Source organism: Somniosus microcephalus, chromosome 13 (genome assembly GCF_052327205.1).
Source record: "Somniosus microcephalus isolate GS21.2 chromosome 13, FLI_Smic_1.0, whole genome shotgun sequence".
In the NCBI taxonomy this organism is placed as follows: Eukaryota; Metazoa; Chordata; class Chondrichthyes; order Squaliformes; family Somniosidae; genus Somniosus; species Somniosus microcephalus.
In genome coordinates this window covers 23,402,354-23,424,196 of record NC_140999.1, presented here as the reverse complement: position 1 = coordinate 23,424,196, position 21,843 = coordinate 23,402,354, and the positions used below count along the sequence as shown (strand labels likewise).

The 21,843-nt window shown below is 44.1% G+C and overlaps 1 protein-coding gene across 2 annotated transcripts in view; it reads right to left on the bottom strand.

Moving 5' to 3' along the window:
- The window catches only part of LOC147108127 (protein strawberry notch homolog 2-like), a 175,184-nt gene that overhangs the window by 17,022 nt on the left and 136,319 nt on the right, over positions 1–21,843 (bottom strand). For both annotated transcript variants that reach the window (XM_086004619.1, XM_086004620.1), the window contains exons 17-25: positions 19,214–19,296; positions 15,110–15,319; positions 11,515–11,636; positions 6,073–6,204; positions 4,851–4,986; positions 4,099–4,211; positions 2,926–2,997; positions 1,191–1,299; positions 866–940 (exon numbers count right to left, since the gene is read on the bottom strand). In XM_086004619.1, coding sequence (XP_085860745.1) covers positions 866–940; positions 1,191–1,299; positions 2,926–2,997; positions 4,099–4,211; positions 4,851–4,986; positions 6,073–6,204; positions 11,515–11,636; positions 15,110–15,319; positions 19,214–19,296 — 1,052 coding nt within the window. The remainder of the gene's footprint in view (positions 1–865; positions 941–1,190; positions 1,300–2,925; positions 2,998–4,098; positions 4,212–4,850; positions 4,987–6,072; positions 6,205–11,514; positions 11,637–15,109; positions 15,320–19,213; positions 19,297–21,843) is intronic.

Here is a 21,843-nt window from a genome sequence, read left to right as displayed (position 1 = left end):
GCAGATGGCGGTGGAGTGCGTTTGCAGCAGCCCGTTATGGCCGACGTGAGGCCTGAGCCATTTTCAGGCCCAGGCCTCATTTACGTGCCGCAAGTGAGTTGCAGGCACCAAGTGGACATCCTGCTTCGGCTCACCAGTTAGGGGAAGGTGGGAAATCAGCTGGCTCCCACTCTGAGCTGGCCAGCAGTCAGTCGGGGGTGGGGAAGCGATCCTAACAGGGATGGGGGAGACCGGGGGGCTGGCAATTGCCTGGACTGTCTTCTGATCAATCTCCACCGGTCCCTTTAAGGGTGCACGCTCAGCCCATTTCTACCTCGAAATTGCAATTTCTACCTCAAAAGTCCGATGTATCTTTTAGGACCCCAACTCGCATATCCTGCCTGAAACAGGCTGCTCATCGCAGGACCCTACCCAAGATGGTGGTCAGAGCATCTGCGTAAATGGGGCGTTAAGTACCTCAACGGCATTTTCCAGCTGCCACCGCCCCGTTTACGCCGGATGGAGTGAGTTAAAATCAGACCTAATATTTTTATAATGTATTGCTTTATTTTTCATGTGTTAACTCCAGTACCTGTCTCCAAACAATTGACAGTGTGGAATAAGGAGCTGAACTGTGAATCAGCTAATTACGGCCAATATTTAATTTCCCCAGTTGAAGCACAATACAGCAGTAAATTATATCCAACATCTTAGTTCAAATCTTACCGCTAAGCACTTTGCATCAGTTCCTGAAGAGGTCAGAAAGATCTCAAAAATTATGCAGGTGTAATACATATTTTGTTTTCATTTAAGTACTTATATGTTATGCTAGTGCAGATTTGAAAATCAAATTGACAATCGGGTAAAGAAAACATTAAATTCTCACCTTTTTCCACATTTATATATCCGTAACGGTTTTCTTTGCAGAATATCCCAACAGCCATCAGTCCCATCCTCATGTCTGCAATACAGATGCTTCTTGTTAGATTTCTTGACAATATTATATTCTACAGAACACAGGCTGCTATATACATGCAAAGATAATTTGCCTTAATTATTTTACTATGCAGAAATTATTCATATGTAATAATACAAGTTTCAAAATAATGCATTTTAGAACAAAACAAATCACTTACAATTGATTTTAAATATGTTAATGTACTCTGCATGTTACATGCAAATCATGTTCCGGGTATGAACTAATTTCTTACCATCGATAAAAGCATTGGGACCTCCAATGTAATCTTTCGGTGGTAGTACTTTATTTTCAACCTGACCTAAGATGGTTTTAATGATTTTATCCAGTGCTCTGGTTCCATACTACGAGAAAAGAAAAATATAATCAGCGAAAAAAAGATTCAAACATCAATTTATCTCAACTACTAGGTAGTTAGCTAAGCATTTTAACATCATACATTCTACCATACATTACAAAATATTTTTGATATTTGGATAATATAAATGAAAACAAAAAAAACGACCCAATTCTGTAGGTTGTGCAGTTTTTTTAAATAATCCTTTAACTTTCTCTCTCTTAAATCCTCCTGTACAAAACCTCAATGATTGTTTGAACAAAGATAATCCAGTCCGAAGCCTCTATAAATGCTGCTTCCAATCTAGACACTAGGAGGTGCATGAGAGCAGCATGAGATTACTTTATTTCTGGTCTTCCCTCCTTGCCTGTGAAAAAGTGCTCAGGCTTTAGTAAATGCCTCTCCCTAGGGTCTGACGAAAATGGAGAATATTGCTGTGAACTAACATTTTAAGCACAATCCTACATTTTATAGCTCTCTGACGCACATCCCTATAAACTTCATATTATCACCAGGATGTTTAGGTTATTTTCAGATATTTGCACCTCCAAGGTCAGGTGGCCATTGCCTCCCGATATCCACATCACACAATCATTATTCTTTGTTGCTTGCCTCAGTTAACAATCAGTCCTTTGCCTCAATATGTGCCAGCCAAGGAAGATACCCCAAGACTGACAATCCGCAGGCTGAGATAGTTGTTACACTGAGATTGTGCATGCTGGTGCCCTCCAGCAGTAACCTCACAGCAGTTTGCAAGATCAGTGGGTGGGCACCTTATTTGTATGGAACAGCACTGCATAAACGCCACTTATGATACATCGCTGTCTCCCGCCTGCCCATGGCAGCTTGATTCCCGCCCACCCTCGGGTGGGGTTGGAAGGGGGCGTTTGCTAGGGAACTCCAACCCTGGCCATGGTTTCCACGATATAAAAGGCTGATCTTTAAAAATACACTTAAAATAAAAGAATCCTTTTCTTCCAGGTTCCAATCCAATTCCCTGGATACGCTGGGTCCCAACTGAGCCAAAACAGGAACTCCTGGCGTAAGTAGTCCCCACCACTGGCTATTATTTGCCTTGAAAGGAGTGGAAGGAGGTTACGCCCCTTACATGGCAAATGGGAAACTCCACCATTTTCCAGGGGATCTGGAGTCATGGTGAGAGGCTGGTGGAACTCTCATGGGATTTAAGCCTCATCCTGTATACACTATACAAAATAATGGACAGCCAGGTATGAACTACAGATGTGCCTGGAGTGCTTTCTTGATTTTTAACTTGTGTGTGTATTTGCGCATGTGGCCTCTCACTTTTGCACACAGTGCTCTGAACCAACTCTGGAGCCCATATATATCTACATTTCATTTTTGATGAATTCAGAAGAAATTTCTTTACCCAGTGAGTGGTGAGAATGTGGAACTTGCTACCACAGAGAGTGGTTGAAGCAAACAGTATAGATGCATTTAAGGGGCGGTTAGATAAGGGAATAGGGGGTTATGCTGATTGAGTTAGATGAGGAAAGACGGGAGGAGGCTCGACTGGAGCATAAACACCGAATGGCCTGTTTCTGTGCTGTATATCCTACGTAATTGATCGCTTCTTATGCTAAATTATAACAAGAGAAATATTAGATACTACCTTGTTATCAAAGTTGTATTTGCTGAGGTCTCTGGATTCTGTTGCCCTTCGATCACCATGAGTCAAAGCACCCTACAAAAAGAACAAATTTGTAATTCTAAAATGGTAACCAATAAACGTACATTCCAAGCAATTTTAATGTTATATTACTTATTTAAATCTATATCTCTTCACTGCCTGTTTGATCAAATTTGCAGACATTACTCATTTCTGTCCTACTAGTTTGGCTGAAGGCTCTAAAAGATAGATCAAAACAGCTTTTGTTTTTTTGTAACCAAGACAAGAAGGACTGTCTCGAGTTGGGTAACTGCACTGCGTGATGTGGTACTGAGCTATTTAGATCAAAGGAGATCCCAGGATTGATGTCTGGTCTGTGCTGAGTGAGCATCTGATCTCAGCCACTTCAGTGCAATTGGACAAAGTGTACCCAGATTGGGAATTTAAAAAGATCAGCAAGGGTCCCAGTGACCTCTGCTGGAAAACAAATGTGTACGGTAGTCTGATGAAGACAGATGTGACGCTGCCCAAAACGGAATAGACTGCTGATACTCACAGTCATGTGCGTGAGCAAGGAGTGGAACTATATCCAGCAGGAGTCAACACTGTCAGGAGAGAAACCTTTGGGTGCAGGGAAAAGAAAAAGAATGTACCCAATAAACCATCTCAAGAATCTTAAGTTTTATGATAAAATAGATCAGGGTTGGGTTGCAAAGGTTGTAGATTTTGTAGTTAATATTATGAATAGCCAATTAAAGGGCACACAGATGTCAAACATAGTCAATCTGGACTACCGATACTGTGATTTGAAAAGCGTAAGACTACAATACAATGAGACACAATTAAAAAGAATATAGGGGAACCAAAGACAGTGGTGAACTCATAACTTTCATTGAATCACCCACACTATGCAGATAATATCAGTGAACATTTCTCTGCTGTTTTTATCTCTGTCGTCAATTATGTAGCTGCTTAGATGCCATAGAATCTTTCTTGTAAGAACTGTATGTAAATAAGGTGCCAATGCAGACTCCCAGCTAATTGTCCAGGATGGTGGTCAGAGCACCTATGTAAATGGAGTTAAAGCTTAAAAAACTTTACTTATAAGTGACCATCTGATTCTTAGGACTGTAATAATAATTACACGTTACACCTTAGTAAGAATAATGAGATTACCAGACTCTCCAAACGCTTAGCAACAATAGAGGCAAATCGCCTTTCGCCTGCAAGCTCAGAGATGAGGAATATATATTCTGGAGCTGACACTTGATTTGACCGATGAGTACGCCCTGAAAAGAGAACGAATATTAAGACACGGAAGAATTGCAATATAAATCACATTCTAATCTTGGGCTATAATTCTAATCAGAAAATTGCCTAAATGGCCATCTTATGATAGAAAATAACTTTCACTTATACTTGCTAGCTGATGCCAACAGGTTATAGTTTTATGTGAGTAATGTCAGCAGGCAACAGAACAAAGAGGATTGCAGAAATTATGTCGAGATCAAAAAGCAGAGGCTATTTAATGTTTGACATCAGAAAGTAAAGACAAATATTCTTCCTGATCTACCAAAATAGATCAAAACTTTTCTATGCCTTTACTTAATTAAGACCAAAGAATAGAAAATAAAACAACTGATTACAATCTTGGGACTATAACTGGTAAACTCTTGCCCCTAGTCCCAGAGGTAACTATGAGTGTACAATAGCCCTTTATCGTGGACATTTTATCACCTATATGACTACCTTCTATAACCCCTGGAGCTACTTAGTGGCAGTCTATAAGGTAAATCAACACCTATAGATTATAATCTCTTTTTCAGATATAAAATGGCACCGTTTTTAACATTATACAAGGAAAAATAACTTTCAATGACTCTGTGTTTATTATTGTTAATAATAGCCGAGTTTTTGCCAGGACTTACCGAATTGTTGAATAGCTCGATCGGCACTCCAAGGCAATTCCAGGGTCATATGCACTCTTCTTCGCTGGTTCTTTATTCTTTTATCAGCCTGCAGTGAAATTCCTGAACTGGCTGCTTCAGAGATAATGGCTACAAACTTGACAAATTAGAAAGAGTTCATTTTAATTTTAGAAGATGTATCAACTATTATAGCTGCTCCACAAAAAGTAAACATTACCAGACAACATACTGGAGTTTCAACACACTGTATCACAGGACGATGGGGTATGGGTTCACACTCGAGGTGCCCGACATGATGAGTTAGCGGTGCGAGGTGCAAAGTGGAGGCCAGGTGCTTCCCCACAGTGAGGTGGGGTAACAGTAGGGAGAGGTACCCTGGCTGGTCTTGTGTAGCTCCTAGAAGCCAGTTTCCCGTGTTACAGGCAGGGGACTGTCAAATAGTCAGAGGTGGTGTGCGGCAAAGGGTGACTGAACTGATTGGTATGGGACAAAAAAAATAACCACCGTAAAAATACAAAACACTGCTTAACAAAGTAATAAATATATATTAGCAAAATACTGCGGATGCTGGAAATCTGAAACAACAACAGAAAATGCTGGAAATAATCAGCAGGCCAGGCAGCATCCGTGGAGAGAGAAACAGAGTTAACGTTTCAGGTCTGACGAAGGGTCCCAGACCTGAAACGTTAACTCTGTTTCTCTCTCCACTGATGCTGCCTGGCCTGCTGAGTATTTCCAGCATTTTCTGTTGTTAGTATTAATAAATATATATGGTGCCCATGAGGAAGAGGAAGAAAATGTGATCTAGTATGTAATGTGCTTGTCAAAAAGTTGTTTTATCTTTTCACTAATGTCTTGAATAGCAGCAATCCTTCATACACTGCTATTTACACACGTCTACTCACTAAAATTTCCAGAGGAAAATATAGGCCTCGAGAAGTGACGCAAAACGAGCGGTATCGGATCGGCCGCCCGTTATACGCAGCACCTGATGTTCAGTTCTATTGACTGCAATAACAGGAGCTGCGTATAATGGGGGGCCCGATCCAATACCGCCCGTGTTGCGCCAGTGCGCGAGATGAATTTCTACCCCATGGTCTTCCTGCAGTATCGAGGTTGAGAGCAGGTCCTGCTTCAACATGTTGCCCCATGTTTCTCCATTTATTTCAAAGAATACTAGGGCCTAATATACATGATTGTACATAATGAAAAACAAACCTACCTTATCCCCATTCATGAACCGCTCCTTTTCCTTTAAATTCACATGGTCAATGGACAAATTTTGTTCTGCTCTGGACTCGTAACAAACTGAGTCGTCTGGTTTGCGTACAACACGTCCCTTTCTTCCAGTCATCTATTAAAATTAATAATTTAAGTACATAAAGCAACTTGTAGTACCATGTTACATACACCAACAAGTTTAATTTTTTTTTTTAACTGAATTTTGCGCTCATCAGGATGAGGCCCATCCCATTGCAATCAAAATGTTTTTCCACACTTTGCACCTAGTATTAGCATCAAGCACTCACAGGGCAGATGTAGGGTAAAGTTCCCTCTGCTCTGCTCCAACAATTTGTGAAGAGCATCCCCTGCTGCACCTATCATACATTTCAATTTTCCACACTGATCATTTTTTTAAGGCTTCGCTGAGTGAGACTGACAGCTTGGTCTGAATTACAGACAGTTTGGGGTTGATTTTCCTGGAGCCGTCAGGTGGGGTTTCAGGCGTGTGGGGGGGAATCGTAAAAATAGGGGGTCGCGACCCCCCCTGCCTGATTCCCCGCCCCGTCCGACTTTCACCCCGGCGTTTCAATCTGACCCGACTCAGTCCCGCCCGCAGCTGGCGGTACTGGTCGTCGGGAGCCTAATCACCAATAATTGGCATCTATAATGCCATTTTAAGAGGCCCTTGCTATTTTCAGCCTTTTCCCATGCTAAACACGCCTGGTGGGAACCCCGCTGATGAAACCTGGCGTGAACAATATCGGCTTGCTTACTTTCAGCTGCAAGTCAATCAGGAAAGAAGAGATTTAATCAGACAGCATTTGTAGGTTGCAGGACCTTGTTGTTTCAGGCTTGGGGCAACTTGTTCAAGGCTTAGGCACAGCTGTGGAAGGTTGGAACCTCACACACTTCTCCAGTGTGAGCTCCTAGGAAGCCCCTCTCGCCACCCTCACTCAGCGCTTCCTCAACTGAGGCACCTACCAGAAGCATGGGAGGCCTTTTTTTCCTTCCCCTCTTGGCATTAGAGGACCGCCAGCCCCATTCGCGAAATGACACATGCCACACTGCAGAAGTTGCCATCAGAAATTTGATTCACAATAACCAACCGATGGCATTTTTAAAATAAACACATTTCACCCAAGTGACTACCCTTGTGATTAGTGGTGCTTTATTTTTCTCTTACGCGTGCTCCTACGTAGTGGTTCCCCTGTGACTTCAGCAGATGTGGAGGCCCCTTGTTCACTTTCCTGCTGCTCCTGTCTCGACACCTTTGGCGGGCGTCCTCTGGGGTGGCGAACCTGTGAGGGCTCGCCAGCAGTCTGCTACTCCTGCATCTGTGCATGGAGATCCATCACCTCTTCTCTTGCGGATGGACCCAGAGGCAGAGGGTCGACATGCAGCAGAGCTGAGCTGGCAGAGTCCTGCGCCCTCCGACGAGGACTCTCCACTGCTGTCCCTGTCTCCACCATCTGCTGATGCTCACTTGTGAGCTGTGATACACCAGGTGACAACACTACTCTATCTCGCGAAGGTCCCACCGAGGTGTGTCTGTGCTGGTGCTGGGTGCGCTGAAGTCTGCTGACGCTGCGCCCTCAGAGGTTGGAGCTTCCTCTGAGGCATCTGGCTGCTCAGCCTCTTCCTCCTCCGCAGTGGGGACGGGGGCTTCGGATGGTCCTGTGGGGGAGTAAAGAGTTAGAGATGTGATGCCAAGGTTACATGCACATTGGATTTTGCAGATGCTCGTAAGTCCAAATGATGTAGCTTCAGAATCATAACAGCGACTCATGCTATGTCAATGAGAGAGATGGAAAACTATTCTGTCACCAGCTTGCGGGCTTGCCCCGTCTCTCCTTCCCCAGCTTCCGCAGCCACATCAGCCCCGACAATTTCTAGCACTCCTTCCTCCCAGAGGGTCTGGTGGGCTACTGAGGGTGGGCCTCCTTCAATCCTGGCTCACTCTCTGTTGTTGTGAGCTCTCTTTTCCTGCAATGAGGGAGACAAGTGGCGTTTGAGTGAGAATGAAGGAGTGAGTGTAGAGATTGCATAGCATAGATACTTAGAGGGAGACAAAGATGGTGTGAGGCTGCAAGACCAAGGGTCCTCCCTGTGTATTGTCAGTTGTGCTCAAAGCATCAGAGTGAGAGGGAGTGTGAGGGCTGCATGGTGGAATAGTTATGTGAACGTGAGCATAGAGAGAGAGGGAATGGGTAAGGGTGCATGGATATGACTGTGAAGTGGGATGTGGAGGAAGAGAGTGCTAAAGCTGAGTGCTGGTGGGGAAAGGCAATGGGGATCAGTTTGAGGGTGATGGAAACTTCATACTTACTTTTCCTGTACGGTGAAGGTCATGCAATCGCTTCCGATACTGTATCCAGATTCTTCTGGTGACTCCCAGCGAGTTGACATCTGCTGCCACCTGCATCCATGCAGCCTTGGTCTCAGTGGGAGGCCTCTTCCTCCCTGACCTAGGGAAGAGGACCTCCCTGTGAGCCCTCACCCCATCCAATAATGCCTGCAGTGAAGCCTCGTCGAATTTGCAGGCAGCTCGGGGTCTGGCATTGGCCACAGCTGCTGCAGGCTCCTCTGCCATCCTGTGTGGTTCATATGGAAGCCTGCAGAGGTTGCAATGCTTGCTGTAGACTTTAAAAGCACCACGAATGATGACATCATACTGTGGGGCTTTCTGACTGGAAATAGTCAATTAGCAAGGGTTCCCACATGCTGGAAATGAATTGGCCAAGTGAGGGAAAATTGCATCAATCTGGCAGACCCACTTACATTCGTGTGGGAACCCCGACATTCGGGGAACCCGACAATTCCCCACACCTGCGGGAAAATTGGCCCCTTTGTGCTTTGGACTCATTCCGCTGAGGAACTAGGCCGAGACGATCAATAACCATTTCAATCGGTATCCTTACAATCAACAAAAAGAAGGGTCCTTCATCACACCAGCTAAGGATGAAGTCCTAGTAGTAAAAGTACGCTGTGTTAATCCCCTACACCACAAACCTTTGTGTGATTGGAATCTTTTGTAAATGTTATTCAGAATAATATTCTTCTTAGATAGTCCCTCGGAACCAAAGATGACTTGCTTCCACATTAAAAATGAGTTCTCAGGCGACTGATGACTCCAATGCGCGACCTACAGTCCCTGTCACAGGTGGGGCAGACGGTGGTTGAAGGGGCGGGTGGGTGAGGTGCTTGGGTTGACGTGCGCGCCTTCTGCTGTTTGTGCTTGGCTTCTGCTTGCTCCTGGCGAAGAGACTCGAGGTATTCGGCGCCTTCCCGGATGCTTCTCCTCCACTTTGTACGGTCTTGGGCCAGGGATTCCCAGGTGTCGGTGGGGATGTTGCATTTTTCAAGGAGGCTTTGAGGGTGTCCTTGAAGCGTTTCCTCTGCCCACTTGGGGCTCTAGTGCCGCGTCGGAGCTCCAAGTAGAGCGCTTGTTTTTGGAGTCTCGTATCAGGCATGCGGACAATGTGACCCATCCATCGGAGCTGATCGAGCGTGGTCAAAGCTTCGATGCTGGGGATGTTGGCCTGAGCAAGAACACTGACGTTGGTGCGCCTATCCTGCCAATGGATTTGCAGGATCTTGCGGAGGCAGCGTTGGTGGTACCTCTCCAGTGCTTTGAGGTGCCTGCTGTACATGGTCCATGTCTCTGAGGCATACAGCAGGGCGGGTATTACTACTGCTCTGTAGACCATGAGCTTGGTGCCGGGTTTGAGGTCCTTGTCTTCAAACACTCTCTTCCTCAGGCGACCGAAGGCTGCACTGGCACACTGAAGGCGGTGTTGGACTTTATCATTGACGTCTGCCCTTGTTGACAGTAGGCTCCCGAGGTATGGAAAGTGGTCCACGTTGTCTAAGGCCTTGTCGTGGATTTTGATAATCGGGGGGCAGTACTGTGTGGCGGGGGCAGGTTGGTAGAGGACCTTTGTCTTACGGATGTTTAGTGTAAGGCCCATGCTCTCGTACGCTTCGGTGAAGGTGTTAACGATGGTTTGGAGAATAACATAATTCTTTTATTAGAACACACAAATTCACAGCCAAATATTGTAAGATTTACTGATACTTATCCAAAGAAAAGTCTGTGTTGACTGAAATGTTGCTGCCATTATATGTTTTTGATGTTATACTCATCTACCTCTCGTCCTCCCTCTATATACTATTATATGTATAAACAATGAAAATAACACATTTGTTGTGTTTTTATAAATGCACAATTATGTAAGTAGTGTCCCAAGTTCCTTTTTGGTTGGTCTGTGCTAACCATGTCGTATGATCTGTCAAATAACTAGCAGAGCCAATCAGATCCTAGAATTCAACCTGAATTTATGAGAAAACCCAATCAGAGGTGTCAGCTACTGAGGTCTACTTAATTTGATTGGCTCTTTAATTTGTGTTTGCGTTTGTGAACAACACCAATGAAGATCAGTTAGTACGTGCAAATTATAATTACATTTTTGTCCAATTTCTTTCTTTCAATTTATTTCATTGAGCCATTAGTAGGTGTATCAGATTACTTAATGGGTTTGACACTTGTAACACAAGATTGTCCCTTGTAAATATGCTTCACTTACATGGATATTAACAATTCAATACCATATTGAATGGATTTCTAAAAAGCCAAGTTGTTCTGGCAGAAAGTCCCCATCTAGGAATCCTCTAGCATGGCCGATTTTAAAAAGGAACCCAGTGTATGATAACAAGAAGTTAAAACACATTTTATTATTATACTCAGCTGGTAAGTCAGTTTTTATGGGTGCTTACAATGACACAGCATGCCCATTTGTAAAAAACAGATGCCATTTATTAACTTTAGTTAAGTTCCCCCAGTGGGTAGCGGAGCCACATAGTTGGGGCAGTAGGCCTCAGTGTCCCTGGGTTAGGAATGGCAAAATCAGCTAGGGTTCCCATGCCCGACTGCTATTCAGTGCCCCCTGCTGTATGTGTGTCAACGCCAGGTGAGGACAGGATTGTTGGTCAAATAACCGACTTCTAATCACACACAGGAGAGAAGAGAAAACTGATGCAAAAAGGAGGAAGAAAAAAAAACGTGGTTAAATCTGCCTCCAATTTTCTCCCTCCTCTCCTGAAAGCATTGATTCGGTGCCACAGGAGACAGAGGCCATTTTTATGTGAGCCTAGAGGGTGAACAATGGCAGGCTATTTTACCATGAAGGACATTACAGCCAAACCCAATACTGTCCTCATCCGACATGCCCTTTTCGAATAGGAGTTACTGGCCAGCGATCAGGAGCAGAAACCTGATTTCCCTCTCTCTCGCCCAAAGTCAATTGTAGTGTTCTACCGGTGAGAGCTAACTCAGACTCCTGGCCTATGTGGTTCGATACCATACTAGGTAGTGTCTTTATTCATAAAGCCAGCAGGTGAACTAGTCAAGCAATTTGAGACATGTAAATCCTTAGAAAATTACCTCAGCCACATGCTCAGGACCACCGAACAAGTCGATCAGTTCATCCAGTGTATTCAGAGGTAGTTCCTTTCCTAGTATTTCAACCTTTGCCAGCAGATCCCCCTTCATTTTTTCTACAAAATCTAGTGTTGCAGCAAATGGAAAACAATTCAAGTCAATCAATCAAAATTGTTCAAGGTCGCTAATGCTTTTGTTTATAGATACCAACATGACTCTCAAGTGTTTAAAACTCATTCGCATTATTCCCACTCAAAGGCCAGCATTCAGATAATTGCTTTAAATTTAATAGATAAATGACTGAAAAATAAAATTATATTTGCCAAAATAACCAGGATTCCCTTTTTGGTGAAAATAAATATTATAGGATCACGGCGGGGGGTGGGGAGAAAATGGACCTCATTGTGCCTGTTTTCCGGGTGAAAACAGGTGGGGGGGGGGGGGGCGAAGGCAGGGAGGGGGAAGGAGGACCAATTTTGCAGGGCTACATCCCGCATTCCAAGGACGCCTGAAAGATCCCGACCTATTGGTGTCCCCGGCAGCCGCCTAAGATAGGCATTAGCTGCCTTGCATATGTTAACGAGTGGCCTAACGCTTATTTTAGGACCCATTCCAGAAATGTGTCTGCCTCGAGGAGAGGAACACTGGGCCTGCGCCGTTCAGGATTACTCGGTCTACATGCATCTTCAAGAGACCACAAGAGGACGCCACCTACATTTACCTTAATGTGGAGCCAGAAGAGCAGGAGTGCTCCCCCTGGCTCCTTAGCACTACTGTAGGTCGTTGCCGGCCCGTGCTTGGCACCCATCTTGTTCTACTCCAACTCCCCCACAACTTACCTTAGGGCCGCTGCGAGCAAAGCAGTGGGCCAAAATTGGAGGGCCCCAAAGAGGCAAGCTGCCTCCGGACAAGCAACAGGCTCAGCCGAATTATTAAGATGTGGCCCGAGGATCAATTTTGGATGGTACTCGGGCTAGTCTCTTCTGCTGCCTGCAGTGTGAGTGTAACCCGGTTCGTTTTGGAAAATAAATTTATCACTTTGGCATACTACTTCAAATTGCAACTGGAAAGTAGTTAAATTCCATGACAGTCTTACTACTCAGTTTCTATCTGTAGTAATTGTGCACAATACCCTAGTCAATCCAATACTTAATCCTCAAACTGAGAAAAATCACTTCACCTGAGCCAACTGGTATTGTTTGTGATCAGCTCACACAATGTGATGTTGAAAATAATATTAGTATTACAGTAATAAAGGTATGCATTGTAATATATTATTGGGTACGGTAGCATAGTGGTTATGTTACTGGGCTAGTAATCCAGAGGCTGGGATTAATGATCAGGAGACATGAGTTCAAATCCCACCACCGCAGCTGGGGAATTTAAATTCAGTTAATTAAATAAATCTGGAATAAAAAGCTAGTATCAGCAATGGTGACCATGAAACTACCGGATTGTCATAATAACCCACCTGGGTTCACTATTGCCCTTTAGGGAAGGAAATCTGCCCGGTCTGGCCTATATGTGACTCCAGACCCACAGCAATGTGGTTGACTCTTAACTGCCCTCTGAAGTGGCCTATCAAACTGCTACAAAGAAGTATAACAGCACTGTGGGAGTACCTTCACCGCATGGACTGCAGCGGTTCAAGGCGGCGGCTCACCACCACACTCTGGAGGGCAATTAGAGATGGGCAATAAATGATAGCCTTGCCAGCTACGCCCACATCCCATGAACGAACAAAAAAAAATATTAAGACTGAACTACTAAATACAATGGCCTAGAAATTCATTAGGGCGCTGCCAGCTTTGCGCCCAGCTAACGCCTAAAGAGTGATTTTGCGCCAAAAATGAGTTTGCGCAGATATTCAGCGCAGCGGTATTGGCGGCGGTAGCCGTTAGCGCTGCGCCGGCACCGATGACGTCATCGGTGTGCGCAGTGCCCCGGTACCGCCCCGAAACCGGCCCGATCCCCATATTTAGTTGCGGCCGCAAACAGCGACCAGAGAACGGGGCCGTACTGAATCCTTAGTGGGGCGCTTTAAAGGGGAAGGTGCGGCCGGCCGCTTTTTCGGCGGCCGCCTGCCCGCACCTCCTTCCCCGGCCTCCTCCACCACCCCCCCCGCGGCATTGCCGGCTGGTTTGCGGGAGCCCGGCACTTCTCCGTTGTGCCGGGCTCTTTTGCCGGCACTCGCGATCGGGGCTCCGGCTGTTGCAGGCACTTCCCCCTTAAGAGAAGGAGGAGGCCTGCAGTACCGCAGCCTGCCGCTCCGCAGCGGCTGGCGCAGCGGCGCCAAGAGCGCTGATATTCAGTGTCAGCGCCCCAAGCGGAGGCGGGCACACCCTGGTATAGCGCCCGGCTCCGAATTGGGGCGCTAACAATGAATATCTGACGATCGCTATAGGCTTCCCGCCCAGCGCTAACTTTTGGGCGCTAGCCAGCTGGCGGGGCCATAGTGAATTTCTAGGCCAATGTTTTTTACTCTTGCTCTGTCACATCTTGAATTTTACTTTTGCCAACTATTTTAGGAGCAATAAAAATCCAGTCTGTACAGCACGCTCCTGTGATAAATCCTGTGGGAGTCCGGCATAAGGACAGTATCCAGGTCCCTGTCTTCTCTGGCAGTTTTGACAGGGGCTTGTAAGGATTGGAGCCACTTTCCACCACAAACAGATCCACTGCGTACGTGGGAGTGTGGCTGGTGGCAGGAGCTTCCAGGCTAGGAGTTGTTGTGTTACCAGCCTGGTGTAGCATTGATGGCCCAGTATGCCAAGCGAGACCCGGCACTGAATGGCAGAAATGGGGCTCACTCTAAGCCTGGTTCATGGATTAGACCCCCAAAGATGGTGAGTAATTTATTAAAAAAACTTTCAGTCCCCTTACAAAGGGGATATTTCTAGCAGGGGGTGGAAGTCTTGGCATCAAACTCTGCCACATTTTGTGGCCTCTTGGGGCAGAAAGTGCTCAAGATGGGCTCCCGAAACATTTAAATTGGGTGATCTCCCCATGACCCTGCAAGCTTTGGTGGGGGGTCAGCGCTGGAAGGTATGGATGGGTGCATCCCAGCACTTACACCAAAATGCTGGGACTACTGATCTTTGGCGCCAACATGTTTACCGTCTTCTCCAGGATTCTTTGTTCTCGCCGATCATCCTGGAAGTGGGATCGGTTTTTAGAAAAAGGTTTATCGTTTTAATGAAAATTCTGTTGATTAACCTGCATGCATAATACATGTGACCAGATCAATCCGCAGTGTTTTTAAGGTTAATACTTCTCTAAAACCACTGGATTCAGAGTGCTCTAGGAATCATATTTTTTAAAAATTATTTTGTATTTTTTTCCTCTTTAGTTCTGGCCATGCTACACATTATATCGCAGTCGAAGAGGCAGGATGGTGAACTTCCAGTGCTGCTTAACTGTGATAAAATGTTTAGTAGTGGCCTGGCATGACTCTTCCTTCCTCCATCCCAGTGGGGAAGTGCCTTCCCTGTGCCTTTTGGCACGACAGAGACTATATGGACAATCAAGGGCGTAAACCCAAGCTCAACTAATGAGTTCCAACAACTCGTGCCGTTCAAATCATTATATTAGATGGTACCTTTTGCCGTAGATAGAAAACCATTTATGGGAGGATCCAAAGCAATGACATCAGCCTCTTCAGATATCTCCATGGCAGATGCAGGCGATGAGTTCAGATCACTGTCAGTATCAAGGTCAGAATCACAGCTGCTGTCGTCACTGCTTTTGAACAAACACACATATTCTGGAACACTTTTCGAATGTTTCAAGGGCCGACCACGTTGCTTTCCTGTGGGAAAGTATTTAAAGAAGGAAATAGGTTAAAAATAGTAATGGCACACAAATGTTATTTTAAGCAATATAAAATCAGTACTTAAAAAGAACAGAAAAACATGTAATTTCATGCACTGAAGGTAACCTCTTTTAGAACTCCTTCACTGATCTATTTGCCTTCACACGTGCATGTAATCCTTTCTACTCTACAAAGGACTTTGAAGCAGGATAAATCTGTAAAATTTCTAGCTGAAGAAATGGTATTTTCACTATTATAGGTTAAGGTATGAATGTGGGAAAGTCTGTAATGCGGTGCGAAACTAGGGGTGAACAAGGAACAAGATGAAATGTCCAGCAGTAAATGGATTCTTATTTCAAATCCTCCATTTGTAATCATGATCCTTCAGAAATTGTATAGGTTTTGCAGCTACTTCTAATGCAAATAAGCTGCTTATGCTTAGCTTACAGGATTTAAAAATGATGCCATGGCTGAGTTACCCATTTCTATTTGGCAAACAGCCGCTCAACTCGCAGCAGGAGTACAAAGGAGCATTAAGCACAGCGAACATGAAAATACTTGCTGTAGATTCATTATACAGTACAGACAATACGGTATTCAATTTTCACTAAAAGAAAATAATGGTGTTATCTGTGTACTGTGATCACTGTATTCAGGCTTCTATCACTTGAACAAATCTTTTTAAGCTGAAAGCTTTGTATTACAGGAAACTTTTTTTATCCGGCACGGACGGGACCGACGTGGTGCTGGTTCATCAAAGATTCCGGATAACCGAAAGCTATAGTAAAAGATACGGAGAGCTGACAGCTCTGTATAAAGCAACAAACCCTGTTGCTTAGCAACAACTGCAGAACAATGGCCACAAGTTCCAAGCGTCTCTGTAGCTTAGCAACAGCTGCAGCCACACCCTTGCACAGCAACAGATGGAGGAACGCAAGTAGAATATGAAGTAAAACCTACTCCTGAATTTTGCCGGTTAACCGAGATTTCTGGTTATTTAGGTGCCGGTAAATCGAAAGTTTCCTGTACTTCAGACAGCTATCTATATGTAGTGAGTGCTGTATTTTATAGTATGACCATTCTTTGGTAGATCATTCTGCCATCATTCCCAAGCAGCTAGGAGCAGAAATTGGTTCGCACTCAAATTTGGAGGCAAACACAGCAGTGGCAGTGATCACCGTGCTGAAACGGATGTGTGAGGATCATGTGAAATTGGTTCTCTTGCGTGACCGAGGAGGCAATGCGCTTGTCCTGCAGAAAACGAAAATCTACTGGCATAGACACTGGCACCAGGCCCACAGTGAGTCTGGGGGGGGGGTGGGTTTGGGAACTTAGGAAGGAGAAGGGTGTGAGCAGTGTCTGGGAGTTTCACTGTAGAGCCAGGAGGAGCGCACCTGCTCTTCTTGGCTTTGCTTTCAGCTAAGTCTTTTTCTTACTTAATCGTTTTGTGGCAGCCTCCATCACTCCCTTTAAGGACTGTTTGTCTGGCTGCTTTAGGCCTGAGAAAACTGACCGCAGCACACATGGCGCACGCTCAATCGCAATTGAATATGGGCAAGGGGCCTGAAACCCGCGGTAGGCCCTGGATTCGCATAGGAAATGGGCCTACGGCTGGTCTCAGGCATGCGCTCTCATCCAGGGTGCCCTAACCAATTTGGCATTCGCCGCTTTCCCTGCGTGGAATGTGGGTGCTAAATTGTGCTGAGAGATCCAATTTCTAGACCCTAATGGCAGGCAATAAAAGTACCCTTCCATTACATGCAAAAATAACACTTTTGAAGCATTGCTTAGGGTCTGATATATCAGGAGTGGTTAAGCAATCACACCTGCAGAAGTTATCACTTTTATTTCAGAGCAATTTACAAAAAGTGATTATACCATTGCTACATACAAATGAAAGGGAACACAGCTCAAGGTATTCAAGAAAAACAATCTGCATTTATGCTATTCAATTTTTATTCTTCATCATGTGAAGGATCACATTGATGGAAAATGGGAAAGTTCCCTATATATTACCAGTGTTAATAGTGAATGGTTGCCAGCTAACAGCTTTGTAAATTATCCTCATGATGGGCCTTCAATAACCACAAAACTAGAAGTTATAGACTTAAACAAGTTGGCTTTTAATCACTAAGATCAGAGCTAACATCTCAACACGCCGACTGGTTCACAGGAATGAGTCATACAGATCCTGGGATCTTTATGTAAGAGAAGTCAGGGGCGGAGCCAAGAGCCAAGACCTGGAACCTCCCAGGTTAGTCGGGAAAGAGGAAGTGAAACTATACACAGTGGGGGAGGGTAATATACATGAGTGCAAAACGAATACAGGATCAAGACAAACAGATTTCATTACACCTCACTTCTGTGTTTTCGATCAATTACAAATATTTATGCTCTGAAATTACCTTGAGGAATATTACTGTATGAATGCTGCATCTGAAAATCCTCTCTCCGCCATATTAGAGGAGCTGTTTGCCTAGTTATTTTAAATGGACTAGTGCCTCAGTTAAATTAGCGAAAAGAAGAATCTTAAGTGAATGCATTAAGTGTTTGTATGCCAGTATTTCACACGGTAATGTCAGGGTCTTAATCTTTGCTGCAATGTCCATTACTGTTGTGGAAAAAAATTGCCCACTATTTTCTACTGCTGCACAATCAACGTATCACCTGCCCCCACAGTGAACTCTCACCCATAACCACATCACAATACAGAAACTGTGCATCACAAAGCATGCATCAGTACGCCTCTCAACCTTTATAAGAATGATGAAAACTAGTAAGATGAGTCACATCTTATATACATAATTAGACTCCATGGTTTACAACAAAACAAAGTGAGGTGATTTTTTTCTGTACGTTAGAGCTAGTGCGCATGCTTACTGTACATTTATGTTTATTAATCTAGTATATCAACATTAATATGACATTAGGGCATTTGTGTTCATATTTCCAAATCTGCTGTCAAAATCAAACAGAATTAATATCCAGTACCTGTGATAATGGTTTATCGGATTGTTAAGCACTGATTTCCCACTTTCTAAATTGATCACTCAGTTGTGCATTTTGTTAGTGCACCCTCACACATCCAAGCTTCCAGAAAGTTCACAGAGCAAAGGTCGCCACTCCTGTGAGTGCATTGGGCAAAACTTTTAGTTCCCATGTAATGTTCTGCCTAAGTGGTAAGAGTAATTTCATCTCCAGATCAGTCAGCCCCTGTTGAAGAACCTGTCCCAAATCCTGTGGTCATTTGCATGGCCAGTCTGGGTTGCTGGCGCTTGCAAGGATGCATCAGCAGTGCCTGCCTCAGCTTGATCCTCCCCGTAAGGTAGACTCAACCACAGCCACCCCTGCCTGAGATCACCCTAGGCTCAACAAGCCACAGAAGAACATCATCTTTCTGCAGTCTTCAGCTCAATGAGCCATTTTGTCTCCAGACAAGGCGATTGATTACCTTATTCTATTAAATGTTTGGGGCTTCAGAAGGCTTTCTGTTGGTGTGAGTTCTGCTGAGGCCTTTCAAGGGAGCAAAGGGCAGACTTTTCTGGGGAAGCATGAGAATTCCAATGATACAACCCCTTGACACAGGGAATGCGGGCGGAAGAACCAGCTACATTTCCCCCCTACTGAAACTTAAAAGGCCAGAACAAATGGGGTGGAAGCCTGGCATAATTAGGTTCCGCCCCAAATTCGGGACCTCCCTCCCATGGTGGAAATCAGCCTTTCCGCCTTCACCAGCCTCAATAATGTAGGGGCCAAACTCTCTGTCCATGTGTTACTGGAAAGTAGGATGTTACTGAATAGATAATGAGCAAAGAACCATAGAAATATCACAAAATTGCTTGATCTGTACTTTTACTTATTAAAAAGTTATTATCTGTAATGTCATCTTACGTTTCCTTTTTGTTCCCGTTTCTTTTTCTTTCTTTCTCTTTGTTGACGGAAAGTGCTTCTGAATTAGTGACTTAAAGACACCTCTGTAAGTAAAATGCTAAATTTAATCCAGCTACTCAGATTTTTAAACGTTTAAAGTATTGTATTCCTTTTTCAAATTAATTTATAAAATGTTGTTGTTATTACAAAAGCATATTATTTACAAAATACAGAAAATAAGGTCATGGTGAAAAGTGCAAACTATCACATAAAATAAAATGTAAAAGTTCCCTCTCTGATATATAATCTGCCAGTAGGAGGCATGCTAACGGCACCAGTTTTCCTTCACCTGCGCTGTGTAACAGAATCCATCTAGCCGCTCAACTCTAAATGCTGGAACACACTCCTGAGATGATGTGAGTACTGATCATCAAACCTGGAACCTCCTATTGAGTTGGCAGATATTTGGCAACCGTGCCACTGGGTTGGTTCAAGAATTCAATTTCTGGCCTACTATTCTTTCACTGTAGAGCAACTTTTATGTTGTAGTGATACTTATCTTGAGGCATGCGCTTTATGACTCTGGGGGGTGATATTATTTAATATGCTCAATTGCAGCAGATAAATTATACTGGCTGACGTAATAAAACTCACTACACACTTGGTTTGAGCATAAAGCAAGGCTTTAATCAACTTGTTTCAGAACATGGAGGTCTAGTTGTACTTCACTAGTTCCTTGTCTTACAAAATGTCCCTGGTAAGCTGGGGCCCACGCCCGAGTACAGTATTTATACTCCTTGGACAGCGCCACCAGCTGGCCGTCCAGCGTTATTTCATAAGTCGTTTCTTGATGATGAGATTTATAACCCTGGCTTTGCGCAACACATGCTTCAGCTTCCTCTCAGACTTCAGCATCACCTCACATGCGCATGCTCAGACACATGTACTTACTATACAATACGCTGTCTACACATAAGCTGCGAGGATTTGAATGTCAGAGGAAGCTGAAGTGTCAGTGTGTGCTTAAGTATAACTTGGAACACACACGTTATACTTATCTGCCAGCAGGTAGTCTGTTGATCCAAAGAGTCAGACTTGTGATGGTAGGTTAAGTACAAACAACAGCAATCACACTGCCACTGTGACAAAAACATTTTTTTTTTTCTGGCTCTAGTTTTGGCTTGACGACGGTCTCTCAAACAACCCATGTGAGATGAGAAACTTAGGGCTGGAATTTCCACAGGGGTTCTTCCGATCTCCTGGCATAGGAAGATCGGCAGAAACCTCAGAGAACAGGTATGAAAATTTGTTTATGCCATTTCACCAAGGTTTTAGTTAATCTTACCTTTTAGTATGTGGGGAATCAATTATTGAGTCTTTAAAAAAAAATTCTGCCTATTTTCTTGGCTGCTATCCCGAAGAGAGTGACTCATGATTTGATAGCTTTCCCTGGGCAGCAGCAGATACCAAGTATCATGACTAGCTGCTCATTTTTCATGGGCGTGCCTAGAGAGTGATGCTGGAAGGCTATCTGACTGTGGGGGACATCACAGTTGGCTCTGATCCTGTTGTTACCTCACATCCACTCACACACTTAGAAGTAAGGGGTCACTGGATAGTGATTAGAGATGGAAATCCTGGCTGAATTTTCACCTCTCCAGCTCAGTACTCTGAAGCCAGTAACCCACTGCTGATCTGCATAATATGCAGCTAATTCAATAGAGACCAGGGAGCAAATCTAGGAACCTCCTTGTCTGTATCGCTCAGTACCGCATCCGGTGGTAAATTCAGGGCAGTCCAATTGCAGTCTAAGTAAATAACTTTACATTTTTGTAACTACTTGCAACTACTAAATTCTCAGTAGTCTGATTTTAAAGGATTAATACAAAGGTCACAGCTATTTATAGTCATGTAAACTTAAAAGTTCAAAGCTATTTATGTAAATAGTAATGCAAAGGTCAGAGCTATTTACATGTTAATATGTATAACTGCAGGTTACACAAGAGACTCATCATGGCTAAATTTAGTACTTTAACCTAAAGCAATGTTTCCACATTAAACAGATTTTATATGACAAAAATAAAATTGATTTAACTTATGTAGAAAATAACAGGAAAAGATTTGGTACTTTTCCAAATTCTATGGCAACAAGTAAATATAATAAAACAACACGCTAAAGGATGCTGTTTCTTAAAAAAAAATTATTTGGCAAACCCCTTTTTTATTTTTTGTAAACACAATATAATGCATAAATCACATTCTAAGGTGTCATAAAGTCCATTAAATGTGACATCACTGGGATAAAAACGATGCAGAGCTCTTCTCCCTTGATAAACAAAGAAAAGCCAAACAAATTTGATGAAGAGAGTGGGCATGCAGCCAATTCTGGTGATCCACCTGCTGTAACTTCAGCAGGAGGCCTCTGGAATAGACGGAAACTATTCCGGAACCCATTCCGGAACCCAATTACATCAACCCGCCTTGCGTCCGAGTTTCCTCAATGGCCTTGTGAGCCATGGAGCTTCCACCCACCCCTTATAAGGCCATCAACGTTTGGAGCTGGGAGGCGGGGGTGTAGACTCTGAATGTCAAGTTCCTGCTCTGCGGGGTATAATTAAGGATCTGACTTACGAATGTTTCTGGTATGCCTG